A 26,486-nucleotide genomic window follows, 5' to 3' on the forward strand; every position below is an offset into this window, starting at 1 on the left:
CTGGGTGACAAAGTGAGATTGTGTCTCCAAAAAAAAAAAAAAAAAAAAAAAAATATGTTCTTTGTGACTATATTCCTAATTTTATCTACATACATAATTCACTTGCCACTCTTGACTGTCTTACTCTGTTTGCAAATTCATGTCATGGTTTATATATCACAGTGCAGTCCTGTGAGTTTTTTAGACAAAGGATTAGTAGGTAAGCCAAGAGACCTATACCCTTCACTATATAGGGTGCAAGTGTTTCAAATGCTGGATGTAAGTGCTGGGCATGGTGGCTCAAACCTGTAATTCCAGGACTTTGGAAGGCTGAGGCAGGCGGATCACTTGAGATCAGGAGTTCGAGACTAGCCTGTACTAAAAATATAAAAATTAGCCGGGTGTGGTGGCAGCGCCCAGTTACTCAGGAGGCTGAGGCATGAAAATTGCTTGAACCTGGGAGGCAGAGGCTGCAGTGAGCTAAGATCATGCCACTGCACTCTAGCCTGGGCAATAGAGCGAGACCCTGTCTCAAAAAAAAAAAAATAACAAAAAACAAATAATGTAGGAAGTACATGGGTTTTTTAATGGAAGTGGTAACTTTATGGGGCAAAGTAATATTTATGGCTTATGACTCTTGGTGAGTATACAGCAGAATTACAACTGAAAGGGACACATACTTTAAACTGACACTTTCTGTGGTACCATGGTGGTACTTTAGAATAATATGTATTTCTAGGCTGGGCTCAGTGGCTCACGCCTGTAATCCCAGCACTTTGGGAGGCCGAGGCAGGTGGATCACCTGAGGTCAGGAGTTTGAGACCAGCCTGGCCAACATGGTGAAACCCCGTCTCTACTAAAAATAAAAAATTAGCCAGGTATGGTGGCACATGCCTGTAATCCCAGCTACTTGGGAGGCTGAGGCAGGAGAATCGCTTGAACCTGCGAGGTTTCACGCCATTGCACTCCAGCCTGGGCAGCAGGAGCGAAACTCTGTCTCAAAAAAAAGAAAAAAGAAATAATACGTATTTCTACCATAATTAACGTGCATGTGAAGTAACACCTTTTGGTGCGTCAGTCATTAGACCTCTCGTATATTCCAATATAGTCCAGCACTTGCCTGCCTCATTAAAATGTGCTTTGAGTATATAATAGCTAATAAGGATTGGGTAGAATTTGAATAGCTGAATAAACTTATTTTTTTGCACAAGTGTACGTTTGTTATATTTAAGGAATAAGAGGAGCCTATCACAATACCTTTGACATCATTGGGAATCCAACTTTTTAATAATATAATAAATTCCCCTTTATTCTCTGGGAATCTAATTGTAGCCCTTAAAGGATATTACGTTGGTGAATTGGCAGGAAGTAGTGTCCCCAGAACTTGGCAGTGCAAAACTCAGCCAAAGTAGCTGTAACTGTGAGTTATGTAAAGGAGTCTACATGTGTGGCTTTCATCAGTGGTGCTTTTTCAAATGTGGGAACCCTTTTTAAAATTGTACCTGTTTTCTATTTGATTGACTTTCCTAGGCTATTTCTAGATTGTGTGAAGACAAAGACTTGTGTAGAGCCGCTATGAGAAGGTCTTTCAGCGCTGATAACTTCATTGGTATTCAGCGCTCCAAAGCCATCCTCTCTTAAAGGAAGAAATGAGGGGATATAACGTCACGCGACCTTCTACAAAGACTGGAGAAATATCACCTTTCCTGCTCAAAAACCAGCAAAATTAGTATTTTCATCGAAAGGAAAGATCTCAAATTCAAGAGACTCATGGACAACAAGGATTATACTCCATAGGAAAGAATGGGACCTTGTCAATGCAACAGAACACTCTTCTGTTCTTTAATGTAAACAGAGTTACAAAAACCACTCCAAAGTGAAGGCTCCCATCCCACACACAGATATTTACTTACTGTGTGGGCCGATAGCTGTGAACTATGTAAGTTTTTTTAAACAATAGTTTAAATTTTTAGACTTTAAAGACACTAACCATTTCACTTTTATGTTTCTTCCCGTTTTCCTTCCTTCCCCCCATTTTGCTGCATATGCCTTTCGAATCAATGCAGTATTACCATTAAAACATGGGAATCTTAACTAAAGCCACTTAGGAGCAGACTGCAGCATTGTTAGGTATTGAAGGGTTCTTCCTCCCTTCTGTTACCATTGAAGCTGGTAGTCATTGGCAATCATTTTAAACCAAAAAGCTGCTGGATAACATTCATCATTCATATTCTTTGCAAGCATTACTTTAGCATTTTAGCATGTTTGGGGTCATAAACAGGAAGTATCAGTTATTGATATCTACTTCTATTGGGGTCCATGTTGCATTTCTTGTGAACTAAATGGTGCTTCTCATTTTCTGATAATTTTTCTCTTGTTAAATAAAGGTATTAAAAGATTTTTTCATAATGCCAGCCAACATGGTGGTTCAGTGATGATGAAAAAAAGTAAAGCAGTTTTAAGCTTTAATATAGTTTGGGCCCTCCAGGGCACTCACTGCAGCATGAATATAAATAAATGCTATAAACCTTTAAAAAACATCGTTTGAAAGTTTTTTTGTTTTGTTTTGTTTTTTTAAGAGATGGGGTCTTACTGCCTTGTCCAGGCTGGAGTGTAGTGGCTGTTCACAGGTGCAATCATAATGCACTGCAGCCTAGAACTTCCTGGCCTCAAGCCATCTAGCCTCAGCACACAAGTAGCTGGGACTAAAGTGCACCTAGCACTTGTCTCCTGAATATTAAGCTTTTAATTTTTTGTTTTGCTCACTCTTGATAGCAGACATTGACTGAAACAAAAAATTAAAAGCTTTATATTTAGAATTGGCAAGATGAAGCTGGGTGTGGTGGTGCACGCCTATAATCCCAGCTACTTGGGAGGCTGAGGCTGGAGGATTGTTTGAGGTCAAGTATTGGAGGCTGCAGTGTACCATGATGGTGCCTATAAGAATAGCTACTACACTCCAGCCTGGACAACGTTATCAAGACCCCATCTCTTAGAAAAATGCAAAATTAAATGCAAAATAAATGGGCTGGGCATAGTGATTCATGCCTATAATCTCAGTACTCTGGGAGGCTGAGGTGGGAGGATTGCTTGAGTGCAGGAGTTCAAGACCAGCCTTGGCAACATAGTGAGACCCTGTCTGTAAAAATAAGTCAGTAAATAAAAATAGTTGATATGGTGGCATGTGTCTGCAGTCCCACCCACTCTAGAGGCTGAGGTGGGAGGATCAGTAGAGTCCAGGAGGTCAAGGCTGCGGTGGGCCGTGATCATGTCACTGCACTCTAACCTGGGTGACATCCAGACCCTGTCTCAAAAACCAGAAAAATGTTCAAACATGATTTTGTAAAGGTTTATAGCATTATATTTCTACAAGTATCAAAGCTTAAAATTACACTGAACTTTTGGAATACCTTGTATCTCCATAAAATGCCCTCCTCTTCTTAAAAGTAGTTACCTGCAGAGTTGTGCTCTATATGCTTTGATCACCGAAGTTTCTTTAAAGGAAGATTTTGAAGAGCAGTGTTAATTAACATGTAATAAAAGGAATTGGACCCTAATGATAGAAGGTGATATGAACAGCTGTTTTATCGTCCTACATGCTACCAGGCTGTAGGTGTCCCATTAAGTCCTGCTACTTAAGAAATAACTTACATAACCCTTAGGAACTCTTACTTCAGGCTTTAAAAGGCAAGGAGCAAATAATTTTAGGAGACCGATAATGTCACCTAAATTTGAAATAGTAAAAAGATTAGTGTTCTCAACCATGTGAAATCTGTTTCTCCTACTTTCTCAAATCTAATCCCAGGAATCTTGCTTATAAACAAAGCATTTCTGGGCCAGGAATACTTCCTCTATTATAGCAATGCTTCACATCATATTGTGCTGCAGTTTCCATCATTTTTAAAGGACAGAGACATAAATGATAATGGTATAAAAATATTACAATCTACCACCTCAAAAAAACACAAATAATGTTTATGGAATTCAGAGCTTGGAGATTCAAGTATTGATTGCAGTTTTATTTTGAAAAGAATGCTACAATTTATGTGGTTTTTATTTCTCATGTTTATATTAAAAACTAATAAACTCTATTTTAATTAAAATATGGCTAGTGTGTTTGTAACACTTCTATTCACATAGTGTTACATCTCTGCCCAGCCTAGTTTTAAGTCAGTCCTGATATGTCTTTAAAGCATTTTCAAACCAACCATAATTTGATTTGATCCATGCCTCTAGTTAAGATGTAGTGATCCATTTCTTTTGCATATGCTCTTTTCAACCTGAAGATAATTTATTATACTTAAAATCACTGTCTGGCCACGATACTTAATGGCATAGTATATTAGATGGCATCTTGAATAGTTGGTTATCGTGTCTGAGAGGGAAAAGCACATTAGAATATAAAATTAAGTAAAATGTACCAAAGAGAAAAGAATTTTAGGAATAGCGTAGAATTAGAACAAGAGGTATTTGAGGTTATCAGACAGTTAAACAGGAAAGAGAATGGAAAGACAGGAACTAGAATTTGTGTTGCTGTTGAGAGGGTGTCTTAAGCCACATAATTGGACTTTAACGTGCTATTTTCAAGCTTACATTTCAGTTAAAAATATACCAAGTCACTATTAGGTTTCTTTAGAACTAAGAGTAGCCACTCAGCTTTAGCAATTCTCACTAAATCCTGACAGTATTGCAATATTTCCATCCACTTTAATTCTTCATTACCTAAAATCAAATATTTAAACGATCGTGGCCGGGCACGGTGGCTCACGCCTGTAATCTCAGCACTTTGGGAGCCCAAGGTGGGTGGATCACTTGAGGCCAAGAGTTTGAGACCAGTCGGCCAACATGGTGTAACCTTGTCTCTATTAAAATTACAAAAAAGACTGGGTGCAGTGTCTCACGCCTGTAATCCCAGCACATGAGGTCAGGAGTTCACAACCAGTCTGGCCAACCTGGTAAAAACCTCGTCTCTATTAAAAAAAAAAAAAAAAAAAAAATTGGCCCGGTGTAGTGCATACCTGTAATCCCAGCTACTCGGGAGGCTGAGGCAGGAGAATCCCTCAACTCTGGAGGCGGAAGTTGCAGTGAGCTGAGATGGCACCACTGCACTCCAGCCTGGGTGACACAGTGCAACTCCGTCTCAAAAAAAAAAAATTAAAAAAACATTAGTGGGGTGTAGTGGCACACGCCTGTAATCCTAGCTACTCAGGAGGCTGACACAGGAATCGCTTGAACCCAGGGGGCAGAGTGCAGTGAGCTGCGATTGCACCACTGTACTCTAGCCTGAGCGACAGCATGAGACCATGTCTCAAAAAAACAAAAAAAAACTGATCACTGTGTCTTGATAAGTTGCCGACTAGGATAAGTGATCTGATTTAACTTAGAAAAAAAAAGTATCATACGTCACTTTATAAGATGGTTTGCACCTTGTGATATGCCAGTTATAAGCAGAAATGCTGACATATTTGAGTGGCCAAAGAAAGTTTGGGAGAGGGACATTGGACATGAATCTGTGACTTGAAGAACAAGTTGGTAAAATAAGTATCACTAAAGTTGCTCTTCTCCTTTGACTTTTAATTCTAGAAGGCAGTACAGTGACTTTGATAAATGGGAAATTGGGTCAGTTGAGGAAAAGTATAAATGCCACTGAAAAGCAGGTAGGTTCTCTGACAAATAGGGCATGGAAACTAAGTTGATAGTGGGGTGGTAACTATGGCATTTTTCTTAAGAGTTCTGTACCTAGGGAAGATTTGTTCCCTAACGTGAGACTTTAAAAAAGGACTGATTATCTGGACTCATATTTATTTTCATTTGTAGGTATTTTGTTTAACTACTATAATACAGACCCCAGTGAAATACTAACTTTGGTATATTGTGAACTGAACTTTCACATCTTAATTACAAGAAAAAACACAAAATATCTGAAACATTTGATAGGAGTCTGGGGGTGAAGAGTTAAAAAAATGAAACATATATTTGAACCAAATTGTCGTTTTTATAGGCCTTTTGGTTGCCTTTTGGCAATTTCATGTGTTTCATCCTAAGATGACCACTTAGGGCTCAGTGTTTCTGGTTAAAGAGAAGTTTTATACTGGCCCTTTATTTTACATTTCCTTTTTATGTAATCCATATGTCTATACATTATTGAAATCCAGCACTAAATCCTGGCTTTATAACAGCTCAAGGTTCATTTCTTGGTCTAGTTTTCCTGCATTTCTAAGTATACCTTGATTTTTTTTTTTAAAGCCAAAGCTAATTTTAATCAGAAAACAAATTCAGTCTTGATTCTATGTTCAGGCTCTGCAGTGTTTCTGGGAACTAGTTTAGCCACAGTATGCAGGTTAACTAGAATCTTTCATCACCCAGCCTTTCTCCCTAACTACATTTAACATAGCTATGATGGACTCTCAGACTCTCAAGCAGGCTTTTTTTTTTTTTTTTTTTTTGAGACAGAGTCTTGCTCTGTCACCCAGGCTGGAGAGCAGTGGCATGATCTCGACTCACTACAACCTCCACCTCCTGGGTTCAAACGCTCCTCCTGCCTCAGCCTCTTGAGTAGCTGGGATTACAGGTGTGTGCCACCATGCCCGGCTAATTTTTGGGGTTTTCTTGGGTTTTTTTTTTTTTTTTTAGATGGAGTCTCGCTCTGTTGCCAGACTGGAGTGCAGTGGCACAATCTTGGCTCTACTGCAACCTCAGTCTCCTGGATTCAAGCGATTCTCCTGCCTCAGCCTCCCAGGTAGCTGGGATTACAGTCGTGCGCCACAACCCCCAGCTAATTTTTGTATTTTTAGTAGAGACAGGGTTTCACCATGTTGGCCGGGATGGTCTCAATCTCTTGACCTCATGATCTGCCTGCCTTGGCCTCCCAAAGTGCTGGGATTCCAGGCATGAGCCACCACACCAGCCTCAAGCAGGCTTATTGAGTATAGTACTACTTGGAAAAGACAGCTGGCAGAGAACTCTCCCAGGTAAGTGCTAGTTTCTGTGCAGAATCTGTAGATTACACCCAGTACCTCTCAACAGATTAAGGATTGTATTACCTTAAAGTCTATCTTCTGCCTACTTACCCATATCTGGTAGACCTGGCTGGGGCTGAGTGACATTGTGCCAGCAAGCAATACCTAGGAGACCTTCAGTGAAGCCTGCTCCCCTTGGTATACAGGAGCAATCTGGTTTCTAAGGCAATTTCCATCTAACTATTTGACAAGTGAGAGAATGTGCACTTAAATGTGAAATTTTAAGAATGTTAGTTTGTGGTTTAGGATATCTAGGATGCAGGAAGAACAACTAACTGTGAAAGTGAAAATGGTATAGAAATTAAGAGGAATCCTGAGTCCAATGAAAAAAGGTTAACAGTCTTTAAAAAGGGACAGGTTTAGCCGGGTGCGGTAGCTCACGCCTGTAATCCTAGCACTTTGGGAGGCCGAGGCGGGTGGATCACCTAAGGTCAAGAGTTAGGGACCAACCTGGCCAACATGGTGAAACCCTGTCTCTACTAAAAATAGAAAAATTAGCCTGGTGTGGTGGCACGTGCCTGTAATCCCAGCTACGCAAGAGACTGAAGCAAGAGCGAAACTCCATCTCAAAAAAATAAATAAATAAAAGGGACAGCTTTGGTGATTAACTGCTGTAAGGGAGCAAAGCAATTGGAATGTGATTAGGAAAATTCAGTAATGGTCCCAGAACCTAAGGTCTTCAATGGGCTATCAGTAGTATCTACTTCAAAAGACCTCAAAAGATTCCCAAATTAGACTGCTAGCTTTAAAGGAAACAAACAAAAAAAAACACCAAAAAATCTGTTGCTTCGTCTTAACCTCTATTCTACAAATGTTTACCTGTCACCCCCTAGCTGGTGGCTCAGTGTGTCACCCCCTAGCTGGTCTGCTCGGTGTGAGAACTCTCTGACAAAGGCGGAGCTTCAAGTGTTTTATGCACCTTCCACCCGCTCCTTCACTTTTAGGTGAAGATCCTTAGGACCCTCCCTCAACAATATCATCCCAGCCTCACCCTGACCCAATGTGGCAATGCTTGATGTTGGTCACTGTGACCCACTGCCAAAGCATTAGCATCAGGTTCTGGGACATGCAGGTTTCATGAGGCTCACAGGCTAACAGGCCTCCTGTAATTCCCTTTCATCACCTATTTGAGCCCACCTGTGTTCCCCAAAGCAGCTGTTCCCAACTTACTGCACTTACCCGTTCTCCTGACTTGCTCACAACCCTAGTCATATATCCTCAATCTAGGCTGCGGACTAAGTGGCATCTGCACCTTCCAAAATCTACTATTTCCTCTGGCATTAGATGCCTTCTTTAAAGTAACCCTCCTCATCTAGTGGAGAGCATTCCATCTCCAACTCTAAAATCAACCTTCTATATCTACCCTCTTCACTACTTTATTCCCTTCTGCTTTAAAATAGCATTCATCTCCCCAGTTTGGGGATGCAGCAATTGTTGTCCAGTTCTTTAAATGTCCCAGTGATTCTCACGATGTGGTCCCCAACCCACCTGCTTCTCATCAGCTGAAAGTGCCTGTGAAAAACAAAGCTTCTCTAAAGGCAATGTGGTGTCCTGCACTGGATCCTGGAACAGATAAAGAACATTAGTGGAAAATCTGATGAAGTCTGTAGTTAATAGTAATGTGCCAAAATTGACTGCTTAGTTTTAACAAATGTTAACATTGGGAAATGAGTAAGGGGCATACAGAAACTGATTTTCGCAACTTTTGGTAAATCTAAAATTATTCCAAAATTAAAAGCTTATTTTTTAAAAAAATAGCTTATTGTGCCCCAGAGCTACTGAATCTCAATTCCTGGGGCTGAGCTCTGGGAATTGATATTTTTAACATGAACCTCAAATGATTCTTAAGCAAATACAAATTTGAAAACCTAATCTCTCCATCTTTCATTCCATGTCTGAACAGCGGCTTCCCCATTGTTTTACTTAACTTTGCCTTAATCTGAGTCAATCCTTTAAATCTTTTTAACCCTAAAATATAAATCCCCCTTTTCACAAATGAGAAAACTGAAATACTCAGAGATTGTGTCCAGGATCACATGACACATAGTGGTGGAGCTGGGATGTGAACTCCTAATAAGTCTGGCTCCCAAATCCATGCTCATAACCACTCTGCCTCTCAACCCTGTTACCATCCAAGGACAAATGAACGAGCTGTGTAACTAAATCACTAAAAGAACCATTGTTACCAATATTATCCTGGGCCCACCTATTTCTGCAACCTTCTTTTTTTTTTTTTTTTGAGATGGAGTTTCACTCTTATTGCCCAGGCTGGAGTGCAATGGCGTGATCTTAGCTGACCGCCACCTCCGACTCCCAGGTTCAAGTGATTAGGAGAATCGGCCTCCCGAGTACCTGGGATTACAGGCATGGGCCACCATGCCTGGCCAATTGTAGAGACAGGGTTTCTCCATGTTTGTCAGGTTGGTCTCGAACTCCCGACCTCAGGTGATCTGCCCGCCTTGGCCTCCCAAAGTGCTGGGATTACAGGCGTGAGCCACTGTGCCTGGCCTATTTCTGCAACCTTCTAAGCCCAACAGTCCTCTCTGTTCCAGCTTGAGGCTTTGCCCTTTGCCCCTTTTACCAATGGGGAAAAATGAATGACAAGAAAGCATGGGGAAGATGTGCTAACTACCGTGTCCTGGACATGTAAGGTACAGTTGCTCTTCTCTTAGGATTCAACTCAACTATATATATATATATTTTTTTTTTTGAGACAGAGTCTTGCTCTGTTGCCAGGCTGGAGTGCAGTGGCGCAATCTCAGCTCACTGCAACCTCTGCCTCCCAGGTTCAAGTGATTCTCTTGCCTCAGCCAAGTAGCTGGGACTATAGGCGCACGCCACCACGCCCAGGTAATTTTTTGTATTTTTAGTAGAGACAGGGTTTCACCATGTTGGCCAAGATGGTCTTGATCTCTTGACCTCGTGATCCGCCCGCCTCGGCCCTCCAAAGTGCTGGGATTACAGGCGTGAGCCACTGTGCCTGGCCAACTCAACTATATATTCTAGTCTGCCTCTCCTAACTACCTTATGCATCAATCTAATAAAGTTCCTAGTGTTCACCTTGTCATTGAATTACATACTCTCATATTGCTAACTAACTTCTTATTGGATTTATGTTGTCTCCTACAAATATTTTAAGCTAATTACCCATGTTCTCCGACATGCTTATGTCTCAGAGCATTGGTGGAGAACACTGACACACCAGGCATTAAAATGAGGTGGTGTTTGGTAGACTGGTGGCTAATCTGCATTTTGCCAAAGCAGCATCAGTAGAAGGTGGTCTGACAATGTATCTCAGGCTCACTAAGCATCTGTCCAGATGATCAGGGAAGAGCCAGCTCAGTTTCACTGTCTCTTCTGGGCTCCCTCACTCGTATTTAGAGCGCAATACCAAGTTGCAGATCCCACTGCTGGATGATAAAGTTTTGGGAGTTCCTGCCCTCCAACCAGACACACAAAACAGCATCATCTCTAATCAAATTGGTTCAGTATAAATGGAGGGTTTATAAAATAGAATGCAATCTCAGGCAAAGTCTCTGTTCTTCCATGTATCTCCCTTCATCAAGTGAATCATGAGACAATCACAGGATCGGCAGGCGTGAGACCTAGGAAATATATTCCAGTAAAACATGTTTCTTAACTAGTTCTGTTTCTGGTGATTGCAATTTGCTTGATTTTACTTACTAATAAAATTTTTGCTGCTTATATTTTAAGTACATCTGAAAAACCTGATTATGAAGTTAGAATCCATACATCTCCTCAAATACTCTTAGAAAGCAGTGTCTCTCCATAAAAACATGAGGAGAAAAAGACTTCTACAGCATCTCTTTATTGTCTTCACCATTACTTTAATGCATTTTAAAATTTATCTACATTAATTGGGAACAAAGAAAAATAGACATTTCTTTGTTTTTCATAAATAACTTCATATTTGATAAAAATCTCAAACCATTATTTTACCTTCCCACAAATATAATACATACAAAAGTTTTCTGAAGTAAGGTCAACAAATTAAGTATCTTGAGACTAACATAACCACATACAACTGCCGTTTGTACTGACTCCCAGGAACGAAGCAGAAAGAAAAACTCATCAAGCTGCTCTGGGTTTCCTTTTGTAAGTGTTACAGATTCAGAACTGTAATCATGTATCATCTGCCAGTAATAACATATGGATTCAAATTGATTGTCTACCAATAAAATATCACTGGCTCTGGGGTAACTTCTGGATTTAACATGACAGTGACTACTGCATGGGATAGGCACTACACATATATGGAAATCATAAAAAGTATTGAATGCCCTGGACTTGAACTACTGACTCGGTATGTGCCTCATTTGGCTCAGTAATAAATTCACCTGCACCAAACCCGTATCAAAAGTCACCAAATCTCTCATATATATATGTAATATATATATGTATATACACAACCCACAAAACATACATACTATACAGTTTGTAACAACATGAAGTCATATTGTCTTAAAATGATGTACTCACAGACAGACATTATCCTGGCTGAAATAAATCCTATTGTCATCAGGCTGCTAGCTTTTGAGAGTCTTGACTCAGGTTAGCTACTTATATTCTGCCTACTCTTCACCCTTCTTTAATGTCTTGGCAGTTCTTTCAGAACCACCCTCCCCAATCCAGACAGATTTCTTTCCCAGGATCACTTGATTGGACTTTGGAAACAAGAAAGAGCATGCAGAGGGAGCAGGCAATTCTTAGCCACTGTCCCTCACACCTGCCTTTATGTGTGATGTGCTGTGTCCTGTTGGCCACATTTAGTGTTAGAAAGCAGTTATTCAAAGCTTTGTCCCTCCTACCCCCCTTGGGCTTTCTGTAGAGCACAAAAGTGAAAGAAGCTTCTTTGGCAGGGGTAGCAGTTCATTAAAATATACAACTACATTTCCTAGCTCTGGGGTTCCCATTCTGTACTGGAGAGTGCAGGTCACGGATGCTGTTATTAAGGTTCGGTGTGTGATCCATGAGGTTTTCTCCTGGCAGCCAGTGTCAGGATTAGTGCAGCTCCAGCCCAGGAGGAAACAGCCTAATGAATACCAACTTTGAAACAGTGCTGTCGGCACGTTATTTAAGCTTGTACATGCGCACAATTACACACAACACATACAAGGGCCTTGGTCACTGGCAATGGTCATGAGAAAATATGACAAAGGTTTGCAAGGATAAACCAATAAGGCACCAAGAAAAATTATTTCCAGTCAATTTGACCATTTCAAAATATAAGAAGGGAAATCATAGAAATTAAAAAGATTTCCTAAAATCGGGTCAGCTGATTCACTGAGAGGTCCCATTATTTCCTTTACACAACCTACCTAAATCGAATCCTCACCCGCTAAACTATGAAGTGAGGTACGGCTTAAAATCAAACTGAAAGGGATAGCCCTGAAGCTGCACACATAAGAGACTCCAATGGGCCCTAAGTCCTCCCCAGCTTCACAAAGCTGGCTGTGAAGAAGTTGCAGAACTAACTACTCCATAACCTTTTATTTTACAATTGTTTTCGTGAGCATGACTTGTTTCCATAATCAAATGCAAACTGGGGAAAGTTAAGTCTATGGATGGAAACAGGGGGTGGCCGTCAGTAGATCCAGTTTCCCTCCCCTGGGGTGGCTGATATCAGTAAGACTTAGGGAAGCAGGTGGGCTTTTATCTTTGTCTCTCTTAGGGGATGAGGGAAGAGAGGGACAGCAGAGGTGAGAACAGAGACAAAGAAGTGCCTCTGAAAGTTGGTCTGGAATTAGACCCCAAAGATCCCAACTAATATTGGCCCCGCTTGAGCTTAGCATCCTTTTGTTTTAACTGGCTTATTTTTAAAGTAAATTAGTTGTTCAGCATGTTGCTAAAAAAAAAAAAAAATTCTAAAAATGAATTAAATCACTTTCATCCACTTCATCCCACAACTTTTGGATACACTGCGCATCATTTCTAGATTTCTCCACAAAGAAGGAGGGACAACTCAAATTAGGCACAATGACTGAAGGCAGCAGAGCAGTCTGTGTACTTTCTGGGAAGACATATGAAATGAGGGAAAAGGTCAAGGTGATCAGAAAAGGTTCTCTCATTTGAAAAACAGGAGAGGAATTGGCACTCAGTCAAGGGATCTATTTCAAGATTCTAGGAAGAGGCTTCTTCCTAGAAGAATAGAGGAATGAAATAGGCACAAAGTTCTGTAGCTATCTGTATGAGGTTTTGTAGAATCCACTGAAATTTTAATTTTAATTCAGAGGATGAGTTGGGTAAGAGCAGTGCATTCTGATAAATGTGAAGTTTTTGAGAGTCCTTAAAACTTTAATACTAGGTTTCTTCCCACTAGTGAAGTGTTGAAATTCCCTCTGGGAACTATGCATTTGTCTAACATCCATGAAATAAAAATGGACCTAGGCTTACATTTTACTTTTCCAGCTTTGGTGTAAGTGAATTACAAATGCCTAGACTTCAGTTGTTTTCCTAGACAGGACTTTCTCAAATGTTAATTGCTCTGGTCATTTTAGCTTCCTAAATTTAGTCCCCAATCCTGGTCATTGGTATTTTGCTGGCTGAGGCACTGTCACTCCCTTCCCCAGTAATGGCCCCACACTCTTCGTGAATGAATGCTTAAACAGATTAGGAAAGCAAACAGAATTTTCTAATAGCAAAGAAACCTCTGTGTGTGTGTGTGTTCATCAATATAGGCTTTCATAATGAATGAAGGAATAAACAGATTAGTAAAGCAAACCAAATTCTCTAATTGCAAAGTGTGTGTGTGTGTGTGTGTGTGTGTGTGTGATCAATATACAGGCTTTCTCAGAAGAGGAAGAAAACTATAGAGGTAGCACTACATGGATCTATATTTTAAAAGGTTGTGCAAGCATGTTGTGGGTCTCTTTTGTTTTCAGAGACGGCAGAGAGCAACGTCTTGCTGCTTTTGGAATATCTGGCTATAAACTAGTCCAAAGTCCAGGGACACTTATTTTCCCTTATTTGGGCCAATGTTTGTTCACAGGTAGCCAGCCTCCCTCCCCCAGTTCCAGCACTTCATTCAAGGGTGGGTGTGGTTTCTAATCACAGCTCTCCAGGAGAGGAGGAATAAGAAAAGCAAAAAGGCTGTTTAACATGATAAAGGGGGAGGGGTGGGGGTGCAGCAAATAAGTGTTGGAAATTTACTTTAATTATTGGAAGTATATCCATTTTAGTCCTTACATTTAAAAAGGAGCCCCTGTTAGCAACTTCGCTAAGTACTGTCCAGAGGGAGTGGGTTTATACTTTTGCCAAAATTATAACACAAGTTCCTTTAAAAAAAAAAAAAAAAAGCGATCACTGAAGCCTAAGAACCACCCACTACCTCTCAGGCACAAAGCTGCCATCTCACCAGCCTAAAATTCAAGCTCCACCAATCACCATCGCTTAGGTTCTCACTATTGCAAATATTTATGCCAGATCCTCTATAATGCTACCTCTAACTTATTCAAGACACAACGATGGTGCTGTTAGGAGTGAGAATTATTACAAGCACTACAGAGAAGAAACTGAACCTCCCTCTATAAACAAAGCCAAGGATGAACACAAAATCGCTAAGCACTCCCTAACCTTGCCACTTTGGAGAGGCCCTGAGCACATTGTGCTCCCCTCCTAGGTATGACCTGGGGCTATAAACTGCAGCTCACCTTAAATAATCATGGATACTTTAAGCAGTAGAAGGAAAAAGCACACCCAACAACTTCCCAGTTACAGCAACCGAAACGTTCACTGTTCACATTGTTTTTTTAAAGACACACATATAGGAAATATATTTTCCCAATTGAGACCACACAGTTCAAAGAAACCTGAACCAAGTGGAACTTCATTACAACGCCAACCTTAGGATTGTAAAGCCCCCAAAGCAAAGGTAAATTTTGTTGCCAAAATGCAACAAAGTTACAAATTAAGAAAAATACATATAAATTAAAAAGAGGGTTCCCATAAAGAAGGCAGAAAGAAACGCAAAATAGAATACATGTGAGCTGGGCCTCTTGGAGAAGACCTGGAACAGGTTCTTCCTCGAAAACGCCCCTCTTCCCTCTCTCCAAGTCGCCGCGGGAGGGGGCAACAGCACCATGAAGGTAAACGGAAGTGACCTTGGCAAAACTACCAAACAAAACGCCCCCCTCCCCTCAGCTCTTCGGCCGGGTCCCTCGGCGGCAGCCTCCTACACGTGCGACAGGGACACCTGCTTGTGGTAGGTGGCGGCGGGGCCTGGCGGCCCGGTCCTGCCTGTGAGAGCGGCGCTCGCCTCGGGGTAGTCCCCAGCGGCCATGGCGCCCCCGCTCTTGTGGCCGCGCCGCGGGCGGCAACAGCAGCGGCTGGTGAAACGCCGCCACGACTCCACCGTCTTGCCCGACCAGATCCAGACGCCCGACGTGATGCCCACCACCAGGCACATGAAGTACTTGAGCATGAGCACCCAGTACTCGGGCTTGGCGCGCGGCTGGCCGGCGTCGGGGCCCGGGCAGGCGCAGGTGAGCGCCGCCTCCCAGCTCTCGCGGTAGTGCTGCTCGTACAGGTAGCAAGCCACCACGATGCTGGCGGGCACCGTGTAGAGCAGCGTGAAGATGCCGATGCGGATCATGAGCTTCTCCAGCTTGTCCGTCTTGGTGCCGCCCTGCTTGATGACGCTGCGGATGCGGAAGAGCGACACGAAGCCCGCCAGCAGGAAGAGCGTGCCCACCAGCAGGTAGAGCACCAGCGGGCCCAGCACGAAGCCGCGCAGCGAGTTCAGGTTCTGGTTGCCCACGTAGCAGATACCGGCCACCGGGTCCCCGTCCACGGAGCTCAGCGCCAGTGCCGTGATGGACTTGACGCTGGGGATGAGCCACGCAGCCAGGTGGAAGTACTGCGCATAGCCCGCGATAGCCTCGTTGCCCCACTTCATGCCGGCGGCCAGGAACCAGGTGAGCGACAGGATGACCCACCAGATGGAGCTGGCCATGCCGAAGAAGTAGACCAGGAGGAAGACAATGGTGCACAGCGCAGGGCCCGTGGTCTCGTAGTGTATGTGGTTGTGCTCGCGGCTGCAGGCCACGCTGGCATGGCCCACGACCAGGCGCACTAGGAAGCCCAGCGACACGCACAGGTAGCAGGCTGACAGGAAGATGATGGGGCGCTCAGGATAGCGGAAGCGTTCCATGTCGATGAGGAAGGTGGCCACCGTGGTGGATGTGGAGATGAAGCACAGGACCGACCACAGGCCGATCCAGAAGGTGGCGAACGTGCGCTCGTCGGCACTGAAGGACGGCTGGTAGCAGGGTACCGCGCAGTTGGGCACCTGGCCCGTCCGCACCTTGTTGTAGAGGGGGTGTGACTCCTTCAGGATGGGCACGAAGGGCTCGCGACACTTGCACACGGACGGGCCCCCAGCGGGGCATTCGCCCCCAGAGGCCGGCGCCCCTGGCGGGCCTGGAAGGGTGGGCTTGGCTGGGAAAGGCCTGGGGGGCGCCGTGGTGGCCTCGCTGCGGTTGTAATCCATGCAGAGGACCTCGGCGTCGCGGCCCAGCACCGGGAGGCGGTCGCAGCTCATGCGCTCCGGCCAGGCGAAGCCGTACTGGCGCATCAGCGGCGAGCAGCCGGCCTTGGCGCGCTCGCACACCGAGCGGCAGGGCGGCAGCGGCTTGTGGTAGTCGGGCAGACAGATGGGCGTGTACATGGAGCATAGGAAGAAGCGCAGGTCCGGCGAGCATTGGATCTCCACCAGCGGCCAGAACTGGTGCACCTCCAGGCCTGCCTCGTCCTGCGTGTCGTGGTTGAACTGGTTGGGCATGTGCGTCAGGTTGTAGCCGATGCCGCGGCACATGGGCACCGTGATTTCCTGGCACACCGGGGCCTTGGACGCAGCGGCCGCCCGGCCCACCAGCTGCGCCAGGAGCAGCAGCAGCAGCGAGGGCGGCGCGGACGGGTCAGGCCGAGCCATCGCCCCCTCCCTCCCCTCGCCTCCAGCAGCCCGCGAGGGACCCACACAGGCAGAGGAATCCGGGCCGGGGCTTCTCCCTCCGGCGTCTCGTGTGTTGCACCGGGGCTGGCAACCTGTTGGTTGCTTTTTCCTTTAAAAAAAATTCGTCCAAAGATAAACTGCTTCGGGAAGGCGCTGCCTCCGCTGGCAGCGCTCCGCTTCTCGCCGGATGGGGACGAGGAGAGACGGTTAGGGCTCGGATTCCAGGGAAAAGACTCTTTAAAAAAGAAGGTGGAGAAGAAAGATTGCAACCACTCCCTGTTGGAGGAGCGTCAACGGTTCGGTCCCCGCGAGCGGTCCCAAATCTCTAAGTTAACCCCTTTCCTTTCCTCCCCGCTCCGCCTCCTGGAACCAAACTACTGACTCCCCCACCCTTTCTTTCCAAGCTGGGCCCTCCAGGCAGTGCCCGGAGACCAGAACCCTCAGTCTCCCGGAAAAGGGCACAGGAACTGGGAGAAGAACAGGGAGAGACGGAAGACTCTCACCTCCACGGATCCCGCCGAGAGAAGCAGACAGTCCTCAGCCAGCCTGGGTCCTCCGTCCCTGGGTCACTCCGCTGAGAAGCGCGAATCAGAGCCGGGCTGGCGCCGGGAAAGTTTAGCGACAGGCTGGGTACCCGTGGCAGCGGCACATGGCAGCAGGTGGGGGCGACTCAGAGAGGGGGGCGCCCCCAGAACAGGGGCGGCGCAGGCCGGTCACTCGCCCTCTCCTCCTCTGGGGCCCCCCGCATGATCCAGACGGAGCCGGGCAGGGGCAGGCCGTGCGTTCTCCCCGGGGCCGGGAGCCGGACGGAGGGCGAGCGCGCCTGGCAGCACCTGGGCGGAAGGAAGGCGGGAGGCGGGAGCCGTGGGACCCCGCCGCCTCACAGCACCGCGAGCAGCCGGCGCTGGCCCGGCCGGGACTGCATGGTGCGCGCCGGCCGCCGCGTCCCGCCCGCCGCTCGCCTCCTCCCCTGCAGGGGGCTCCGCGCTCCAGTGGACTCCTGGGGGCGGTGGCGACGCTCTCGGGACGTGCCCTGCTCGGCTCCTCCCCCGCGCTCTCGCACCCTTTAGCCCACCTCCGGCGAGCACGGAACCGCGCGCGGCGGCGACCACAGAGGACTCACGGCCGCAGGCTGCCTGCCCTCTCCCGCCCCGCCCGGGTCACCTGCTTCTAATGCCCGCCGGGAGGCCCCGCCCCGGCCCCGCCCCCTCAGGCCCGGGCGCGGTTGGTGGGCCGCCTCGCCACGCTCTCCTCGCGTCCCCGCCCACTGCCCCGCGGGCTCGGCCTTTCCCCCGGCGCCCTCTGGCCCCGCCCGGAGCGGGCAGCCAAGGAGCGCTGACCAATCGCAGGCCGGGAGGCGATGGAGGCGGGGCGAATGCTAATCATGCCGCTCTGGGAACCCGGGCGGGAAGCCCTAGCCAGAAGTCCCTCGGGAGTTCTCTGCCGGCGCCCTGGGTGCAGGACTCGCTCCTGTAACGTCCTGGCTTATGCACCTTTGCTCCCAGGGCCCCTGCCCTTTTCTACAGCTAAGCGTCCTTACAGAGTTCAGTGCTTCTTTGAAAGAATTGCTCAAGGAATCATTCTTAGGCGTGGCTGTCTCCCTTCTGCGCTGTCTTGGAACTGTGTGAAAGAAGAGAGAATACTTACTGAGCCCTTTCTGTGTGCCCAACAAAGTGTTAATCGTTTACATCCTTTTTTTTTTTTTTTTTTTGAGACGAAGTTGCTCTGTCGCCCAGACTGGAGTGCAGTGTCGCGATCTCGGCTCACTGCAACCTCCGCCTCCCGGGTTCAAGCGATTCTCCTGCCTCAGCCTCCTGAGTAGCTGGGATTACAGGCGCGCGTCACCACGCCTGGCTAGTTTTTGTATTTTTAGTAGAGAAGGGGTTTCGTCATGTTAGGCTGTCCCTCGAACTCCTGACCTCGTTATCCGCCCGCCTCGGCCTCCCAAAGTGCTGGGATTACAGGCCTGAGCCACCGCGCCCGGCCCGTTTACATCTTAAGACAAGATCTCACTCCTTACAACAATTCTGCGGCAGGTACTCCCTACAGGTGAAGAAACCGAGACAGACTTGGCCAAGGCAACCGAGCTAGTCATAGTTCCCGCAAGAAAGGGCGACCTCGGCAAGCAAGTTCACCTCCGTATTCCGATCTCCTGCCATTCGCCGCCCAAATGGCAACCCTGGGATTCGAACCCACGTAGTCTGGCAGCGGCATTCACCATCGTAGCCACCCCTCCCCCCGTACTATCGAAGCCTCCCTGGCTTCGACCTTTACTTTTGCATCTCTTAACAAACTCTTGTTGTGACAAGAAAGTGGATTTCTTTCTGCCTTTAGAAGACCCAGAAAGATGTGAGTCCTTTATTAGTCGTGGTTTATAATCCCAGGCAGTTCCGAAGTCGCCCGCAGAGAGAAGCGATACCAACCCAGGGCTCTATGCTGGGCACGGCGCCGGCCTCCCTGTCCCCTCCGGTCCCCGGCTGCCTGCTGCTAAGCCGCGCACTCGCGCGCCGTGGGGGGTCAGAGGGCGCACGGATGGCGGGGACACGGCGGCGCTCTTCAGTTGCGCAATTATGCTACAAGTTTTAAGTGTCCTAAAAATGCCTCTTTTCTATGTATTGTAATTAGATTGGAAGACTGAGGTATTTAGCATACTTGAAATACATTCACACGCCTAGGAAGAGGATTTAAATTGTTTCCTTCTCCCCAAACTCTTCCTTTCACTGGGCAAAGGGCGAAAATAGGCAAGAGGGCCTGGGGACACTTGAAGGAATAGGGACTGGACTAACTGGACTAGATCCAGATCAACCGCGGGTTACTGTCGATCTCCTGTCCCGGATCCCATTGGCACAGGTTGGAAGAATAAATTGCGGAAGTGCCACTCCCCTCCTGCGTATCAACAACGCTTTGTGGGCAATAATGAAGAACATGTGTATTAATCCCAGCCTCCAAGTTAAAAAGGAACAAATATCAATCACTTCGCAGATATCAAAACTATTAATAAACGTTTAAAAGCCCGGGTGCCATGGCTCAAGCCAGTAATCCTAACACTTTGGGAGGTTGAGGTGGGAGGATGGCTTGAACCCGGGAATTTGTAGACCAGCCTGAGCAACATAGCAAGACCCCCCACTCTAAAATACATAATTAAATAAATGAATAAATATACCTTACATCTTTCATTCTCTGGAATTCTACAGGTGTTCATATTTTATCTCTTGTGTTTTGGAATTACTTGGCACTCTGGGTCAGGAAGCATCCCAGGGTTGAAAATAGTGGGAGCTGAAAAGTTGTGGGCATAGCAGTGAGCAAGAAAGGGGAGCCGTCAGTGGAAAGTATGTGCAGACTATGAACATGCCAAGGGAGGCCCATCTCATTCTGTGCTCTTTATGCAACGTGTGTATTACTGGGGATGGACAAGTGTTGGCTAATAATAAAAATTATTTGAAGTTGGAGAATGTTAATCACTCACACTGGAATTTAGCCAGAATATTTGTGTTATTTCACACGGTTCTGTCAGAGGCATTTGAACTGGAGCAACTCCATCTTGGATAGGGACTGGGTAAAATAAGTCTGAGACCTATTGGGCTGCATTCCCAGGAGGTGAAGACATTCTAAGTCACAGGGTGAGAGAGGAGGTCATCACAAGATACAGGCCATAAAGACCTTGCTGATAAAACAGGGCGCAGTAAAGAAGCTGGTCAAAATCCAGCAAAACCAAGATGGCCAGGAGAGTGACCTCTGGTCGTCCTCACTGCTTATTGTACCTTAATTATAATACATTAGCATGCTAAAAGACAGTCCCACCAAAGCCAAGGCAGTTTACAGATGCCATGGCAACCATCAGGAAGTTACCCTGTATGGTCTAAGAGGGGGAGGAACCCTCAATTCCGGGAATTGCCCGCCCCCTTCCGGGAAAACTCATGAATAATCTACCCCTTGTTTAGCATATAATCAAGAAATAACCATAAAAATGGGCAACCAGTGCCATATGCCCTCTGCTCTGTCTACGGAGTAACCATTCTTTATTCCTTTAATTTTTTTCTTTCCTTTTTTTTTTTTTTTTTGAGACAGTCTGGCTCTGATGCCCACGCTGAAGTGCAGTGGCGCGATCTCATCTCACTGCAACCTCTGCCTCCTGGGTTCAAGCGATTCTTGTGCCTCGGCCTCCCAGGAAGCTGGGATTACAGGCCTACGCCACAACACCCTGCTAATTTTTGTATTTTTAGTAGAGTCGTGGTTTCGCCATGTTCACCTTCACCAGGCTGGTCTGGAACTCCTGGCCTCAGGTGATCCGCCCACCTCGGACTCTCAAAGTGCTGGATTACAACCATAAGCCACCTCGCCCGGCCCTTTCTTACCAAACTCCTTTCTCTTTACTCTGTGGACTCGCCCAGAATTCTTTCTTGCACGAGATCCAAAAACCCTCTCTTGGGGTCTGAATCGGGACCCTTTTCCAGTAACGGTTCCGAAGCAAACAATGTTTGTAAACCTTTTCTTCATCAACCGCAAAATCTTAATTTTGCTTGGAGATCTCTAATAATAATAGTGATAGCAGACAACTTTATGGAAAGAAACTTATTTCAGCTGGGCAAGGTGGCTCATGCCAGTGATTTCAAAACTTTGGGAAGCTGAGGCAGGAAGATCACTAGGGCCCAGGAGTTCAAGACCAGCCTTGGCAATATAGTGAGACCTCATCTCAAAAAAAAAAGGAGAGAGACATTTTATATTGTATATCTTTTTGTATTGTATTGTGTTGCTTTTTGTTTATATTTTGAATGCAAGTTTAAAATATGCTGACTGTTTAACATGTATTAGGCAGGGTGCTAGACCTCATTTAATCCTCAGATGAAGAAACCAGCATTATAATGACTTTAATGACTTGCTTGAAGTTATTTACTTAGTCTGTGGGAAGAGTCGAAATAAAAATTTTCATACACCATGATGACTACAGTTCATTAACAACATACTGTAAATGAAAATTGCTAAGAGAGTAGATTTTAAGTGTTCTCACCACACACACACAAAATAGAAAAATATGTAGAGGTAATGCATATGTTAATTAACTCCATTTAACCATTCTAGAAAGTATTCATATGGTACATCATAAATATATACAATTGTTATTTGTCAATTAAAAAATAAAATACTTCACAATTTTCACCTGAGTCATACTTTATTACCCAACAAACTATAGAACACACTGAATTTTTTTTTTTTTTTTTTCTTGGAGGGACAAGGTCTCACTGTCACCCAAGCTGGAATGCAGTGGCACGATCTTGGCTCACTGCAACCTCTGCCTCCTTGGTTCTAGTGATCCTCCCACCTCAGCCTTCTGAGTAGCTGGGACTACAGGCGTGAACCACCATGCTCAGCTAATTTTTAAAAAACGTTTTGTAGACACCAGGTCTCACTATGTTGCTGAAGCTGGTCTTGAACTCCTGGACTCAGGCAATCCTTCCACCTCAGCTTCCCGAAGTGCTAGGATTATAGGTGTGAGCCACTGTGCCTGGCCAAATTTTTTTAAACATGCGATGTTTAAGCATTTAGAACATTGCTAAGCATCCTTGTCTATTTATTCACTCATGTATCCTTCCACCTATCGATTAATCCGTTCATTCACTGAGCACCAAATTTCTGAGTTGAAGACACCACTGCCATATAAAACATAATTTGACACAGCCAAACTCATGAAATTCAACTGAAATTATTGTCCAAGTTGTGTTTATTAATTGATGAAAACATAGAGGATAATGCTAAATATTCCATCTAACAGGCGTGTGACATTCCATAAGTTTTGAAGTATTGGTTTTGGATTTTTGCCATCAGGGAACAGTTACATCATTTTAAAACTTTCTAGATTTGGGCGGGCACGGTGGCTCACACCTGTAATCCTAGCACTTTGGGAGTCCGAGGTGGGCAGATTGCCTGATCTCGGGAGTTTGAGACCAGCCTGGGCAACATAGTGAAACCCTGTCTCTACTCAAATACAAAAAAGTAGCCAGGCATGGTGGTGTGCTCCTGTAGTCCCAGCTACTCAGGAGGCTGAGGCAGGAGAATTTCTTGAACCCAGGAGGCAGAGGTTGCAGTGAGCCAAGATTGTGCCACTGCACTCCAGCCTGGGCGACAGAGCGAGACTCTGTCTTCAAAAAAAAAAAAAGAAAGAAAGAAAACTTTCTAGATTTATGTTGTTTATACATGCGTTATTTTGTTGAGATTCTTGAAAGTTCAATGCTGTAGGAAGGAATGAACAGGTGCCCTTTGTATGTATACTATTCAATATCTTGATAATCAAGCCTGGAATGTTATGTTACATCTAGACACCGTCAATAAATAGCTGTGAAATAAATAAATGAGCGAATGACAACTGATACTAACGTTTTCAATTTTAGCAACTGGCATTGAGTCTTTGAATGCAGCTTATCTTATGAACTCTCCCTCTGAGGTTGACCAGGTACTGTTAAATGAAGCATAAGTCCAAATTTTGGCACTGCCTTTACAAGCTAGGCAACCTCAGGCAAGTCACCTAACAGCTCCAGGCCCCCTTTCTTCTCTGTAAAATAGAGTTAGAAATAGTTATCTACCTCTTAGAGCTATAGTGAGGAGTATGTACATTTATATGGTAAAGAGCGTAGAACCATGTCTAGCCCCTAAGTCTATATAGATCTTGGCTGTTATTAGTTTTTTCTAGGGTTCATTCTGTTTCTCCAGTTTTCTGTATTTTCTTTTGTATATTACTTTAACAATGGGAAAAAAAAAACTTTTTTTTTTCCAGATATACTTTATTTCTAAGCACACTGCCAGCTCTCACCAACTATCTCTGGCACTTAGATATTGGTAAATTTAGTGCCAAAGCAGGGATCATGTCACTTGCCCAGGATCAAAGTGCACACACCTGATATCATGAACCGTGTGTGCACACTTGCTGGCTCAGGATAGAGAGCCACCAGCCAACCCAAGTTCCTCACAGGTATTTCCAGACTAGCTCCCGACATGTCCTATAGCATCTCTGATCACTCCTCTTCCCATCATATCAGATACCTCGAGACACAAACCAGAGGATTAACACGATGAGCCATTTTCCCAGGTTCAGAATGAGAATTTCTTTTATAAGTGGGATAATTCAACAGTAATCTTCAGTCCTCTCTTCTCCCACAATGTGGTGGAGATTATGGAAGAGTAAAAGCAGCTTTCTTTTTCTCCCTGGGGTAATGGAAGTACTGGACTAATCTTTGCCACGTTGATCAGTGGCTCTCAGCTGCGCGTTACAATCACCTGGGGAGATTTTAGAACTACTGAAGCTTGGGCCCTATTTAATCAGAGTCTCTGGTTGAGGGACAGACAATGTGTTTTGGTTTATTTGTTTGTTTTGGTGGTTGTTTTGTTTTTAAGTCCTAACCCTGATTTGGCTGGGGTGGAGAACCACTGGCATAGATGGTTTCGGCCTTTCCTCAGTACAGCCCCAAACTTGGGCCTAGGTGAGTCTTTTGCAAAGAGGGTTATTCACATCAGTGTGTAAAATGGAACACCAGGAAAAGGTATAAGGAACTGCATTCTAGGCTAATTGCATCCGAGTCTGTTTAGGCTGAAGGAAAAATTACGTAAAGTAACAGAATTGTAATAAAGTGACAACAATGACGACCATTATAAGAGCTACTGATAAACACTGAGCACTTCCTATGTACATGCACTGTAGTAAGCATTTGATATTTTATGCATACATTTTTATGCCTAAGAATCCTGTAAGATTGATTTTATTATTCCCATTTTATAGATGAAAAACCATGGCTGGGCAAGTGGCTCATGCCTGTAATCCCAGCACTTTAGGAGGCTGAGGTGGGAGGGTCTCTTGCGCTCAAGAGTTTGAGACCACCCTGGGCAATATAGGGAGACCTCTATCTCCACACAAAAAAAGTTTTTATTTTTATATTAGTGGAGCATGGTGGCAGGCACCTGTGGTTCCAGCTGCTTAGGAGGCTGAGATGGGAGGATCACTTGAGCCCCAGAGGTTAAGGCTGCAGTGAGCCATGGTCACGCCACTGCACTTCACTCCAGCCTGGGCGACAGAGTGAGACCCTGTCTCGAAAACAAACAAAAACCTGAGGTTCAAACAAGCTGAGTGACTTGCTGAAGTTTGCACACCTTCCAACTTGGAGGGTTTTCCTGGCCCCAAAGCCAATACTCTCATCCACTGCAGCCTTCACTGCAGCCTAGCAGCCACCATTCGTCAAGTACAGGACCCTAAGAACCACCAGATGGTCAATCTTGAGATAAGCAATTTTTCTTGTTCCTTAGCACCTTTTTCCTGGGACCAGGTCAACTCTCCAATTCTAGTGTGGCCTCTTGTGGCAGGGTGGTTCAAGTATGGAAAAGCTGAGGACCTGGGATTCATCTTGAATCCAGTAAGCGTCCAGAGGCAACACGTTCTTTGGGGTTTGCAGAGCAAGCAGGAGGTGGACTGCCCCGTAGGCTAGATTATAGAACCTCCTGGTATCTTGGCAGAGGGAGCTTCAGTTCATTAAACATTGACTCTGCACCTGCTGTGAGCCAAGCACTGGTGCCAGGGTCACAAGATGAAAAGGCAGGAACTTACAATGCAGGGCATAGTGGGAGCTCACACGAGGCACTTAGAACAGCCTGGTGGTTCAGGGAAGACCCAGGCTGGCCTATGAGTTAATTGGTCCGTCAGGGTTTAGTATAGGAAGTAGAAATCTCTGTAGGTATTTCTTTTTTTGTTTTTTTCAGACAGGGTCTTGCTCTGTCACCCAGGCTGGAGTGCAGTGGTGCAATCAAGGCTCACTGCAGCCTCAGCCAACTGGGCTCAAGCGATCCTCCCACCTCAGCCTCCTGAGTAGTTGGAACTACAGGCCTGTGTTACCATGCCCAGCTAATTTTTGATTTTTTGTATAGATGGGGTTTTGCCATACTGCTCAGGCTGCTCTCCAGCTCCTGGGCTCAAGCCATCAGCCTGCCTTGGCCTCCCAAAGTGCTGGGATTACAGGCATGAGCCACTACGTCTGGCCTTTCTAGGTATTTTAAGCAGAGAAAAATTTAATACTGAGAATCAAGCAGAGATTACACAATTGTCGGGAGGGCTGGAGGGATGCACGCCAGGGGGTACCCACCAAGGGCCCACCACAGTAGCCATGCTCCTGAAACCAGGATGGTGGTGCTGTTGCTGCAACTGCCTGTGACAAAGGCAACTGCCACACAAAGCTGGCGACCATCCAGTCAGAAGGGACACTGAGTCCAGCAGCATTCAGTGCCTTCAGCCCGCTTGCTTTATGCAGCAGCCGCCACAGCAACAGCGGAATGTTGGCTTCTGCTTTGCCTGCCAAATCTCACACGAGAACTTATTTCAGATCCACACCTGAGCTGTAAGGGATTCTGGGAAATGTAGTTTTTTTTAAAGATGGGGGTCTTACTATGTTGCCAAGGCTGCGTCTTGAATTGAGCTCAAGTGAGCCTCTCGTTTCAGTTTCCTGAGTAACTGAAACTCTAGGCACACACTGCCACACCTGGCG

The 26,486-nt window shown here is 45.5% G+C and overlaps 2 protein-coding genes across 3 annotated transcripts in view; one reads left to right on the top strand and one right to left on the bottom strand.

Annotated features, from left to right (window-relative positions):
• Window positions 1–4,082, top strand: part of CCNYL1 (cyclin Y like 1) — a 44,811-nt gene extending 40,729 nt beyond the window's left edge. For both annotated transcript variants that reach the window (XM_030916772.1, XM_010386066.2), the window contains one exon: window positions 1,510–4,082. In XM_030916772.1, the coding sequence (XP_030772632.1) occupies window positions 1,510–1,620 (111 nt within the window). In that variant the 3' untranslated portion in view covers window positions 1,621–4,082. The remainder of the gene's footprint in view (window positions 1–1,509) is intronic.
• Window positions 4,083–10,811: 6,729 nt separating this feature from the next.
• FZD5 (frizzled class receptor 5) lies at window positions 10,812–18,113 on the bottom strand. The gene is made up of 2 exons (XM_010386065.2): window positions 17,472–18,113; window positions 10,812–17,203 (listed from the first exon to the last, which is right to left on the bottom strand). The coding sequence occupies exon 2, from the start codon at window positions 16,945–16,947 to the stop codon at window positions 15,190–15,192; it is 1,758 nt and encodes a 585-aa protein (XP_010384367.1). The 5' UTR covers window positions 16,948–17,203; window positions 17,472–18,113; the 3' UTR covers window positions 10,812–15,189.
• Window positions 18,114–26,486: the final 8,373 nt, after the last annotated feature.

The sequence above is a fragment of the Rhinopithecus roxellana genome, chromosome 14 (genome assembly GCF_007565055.1).
Source record: "Rhinopithecus roxellana isolate Shanxi Qingling chromosome 14, ASM756505v1, whole genome shotgun sequence".
Classification (NCBI taxonomy): domain Eukaryota; kingdom Metazoa; phylum Chordata; class Mammalia; order Primates; family Cercopithecidae; genus Rhinopithecus; species Rhinopithecus roxellana.

Excerpts from the sequence above, each read along its gene's own strand:
- FZD5 (XM_010386065.2), bottom strand. The coding sequence starts at position 16,947 with ATGGCTCGGCCTGACCCGTCCGCGCCGCCCTCGCTGCTGCTGCTGCTC.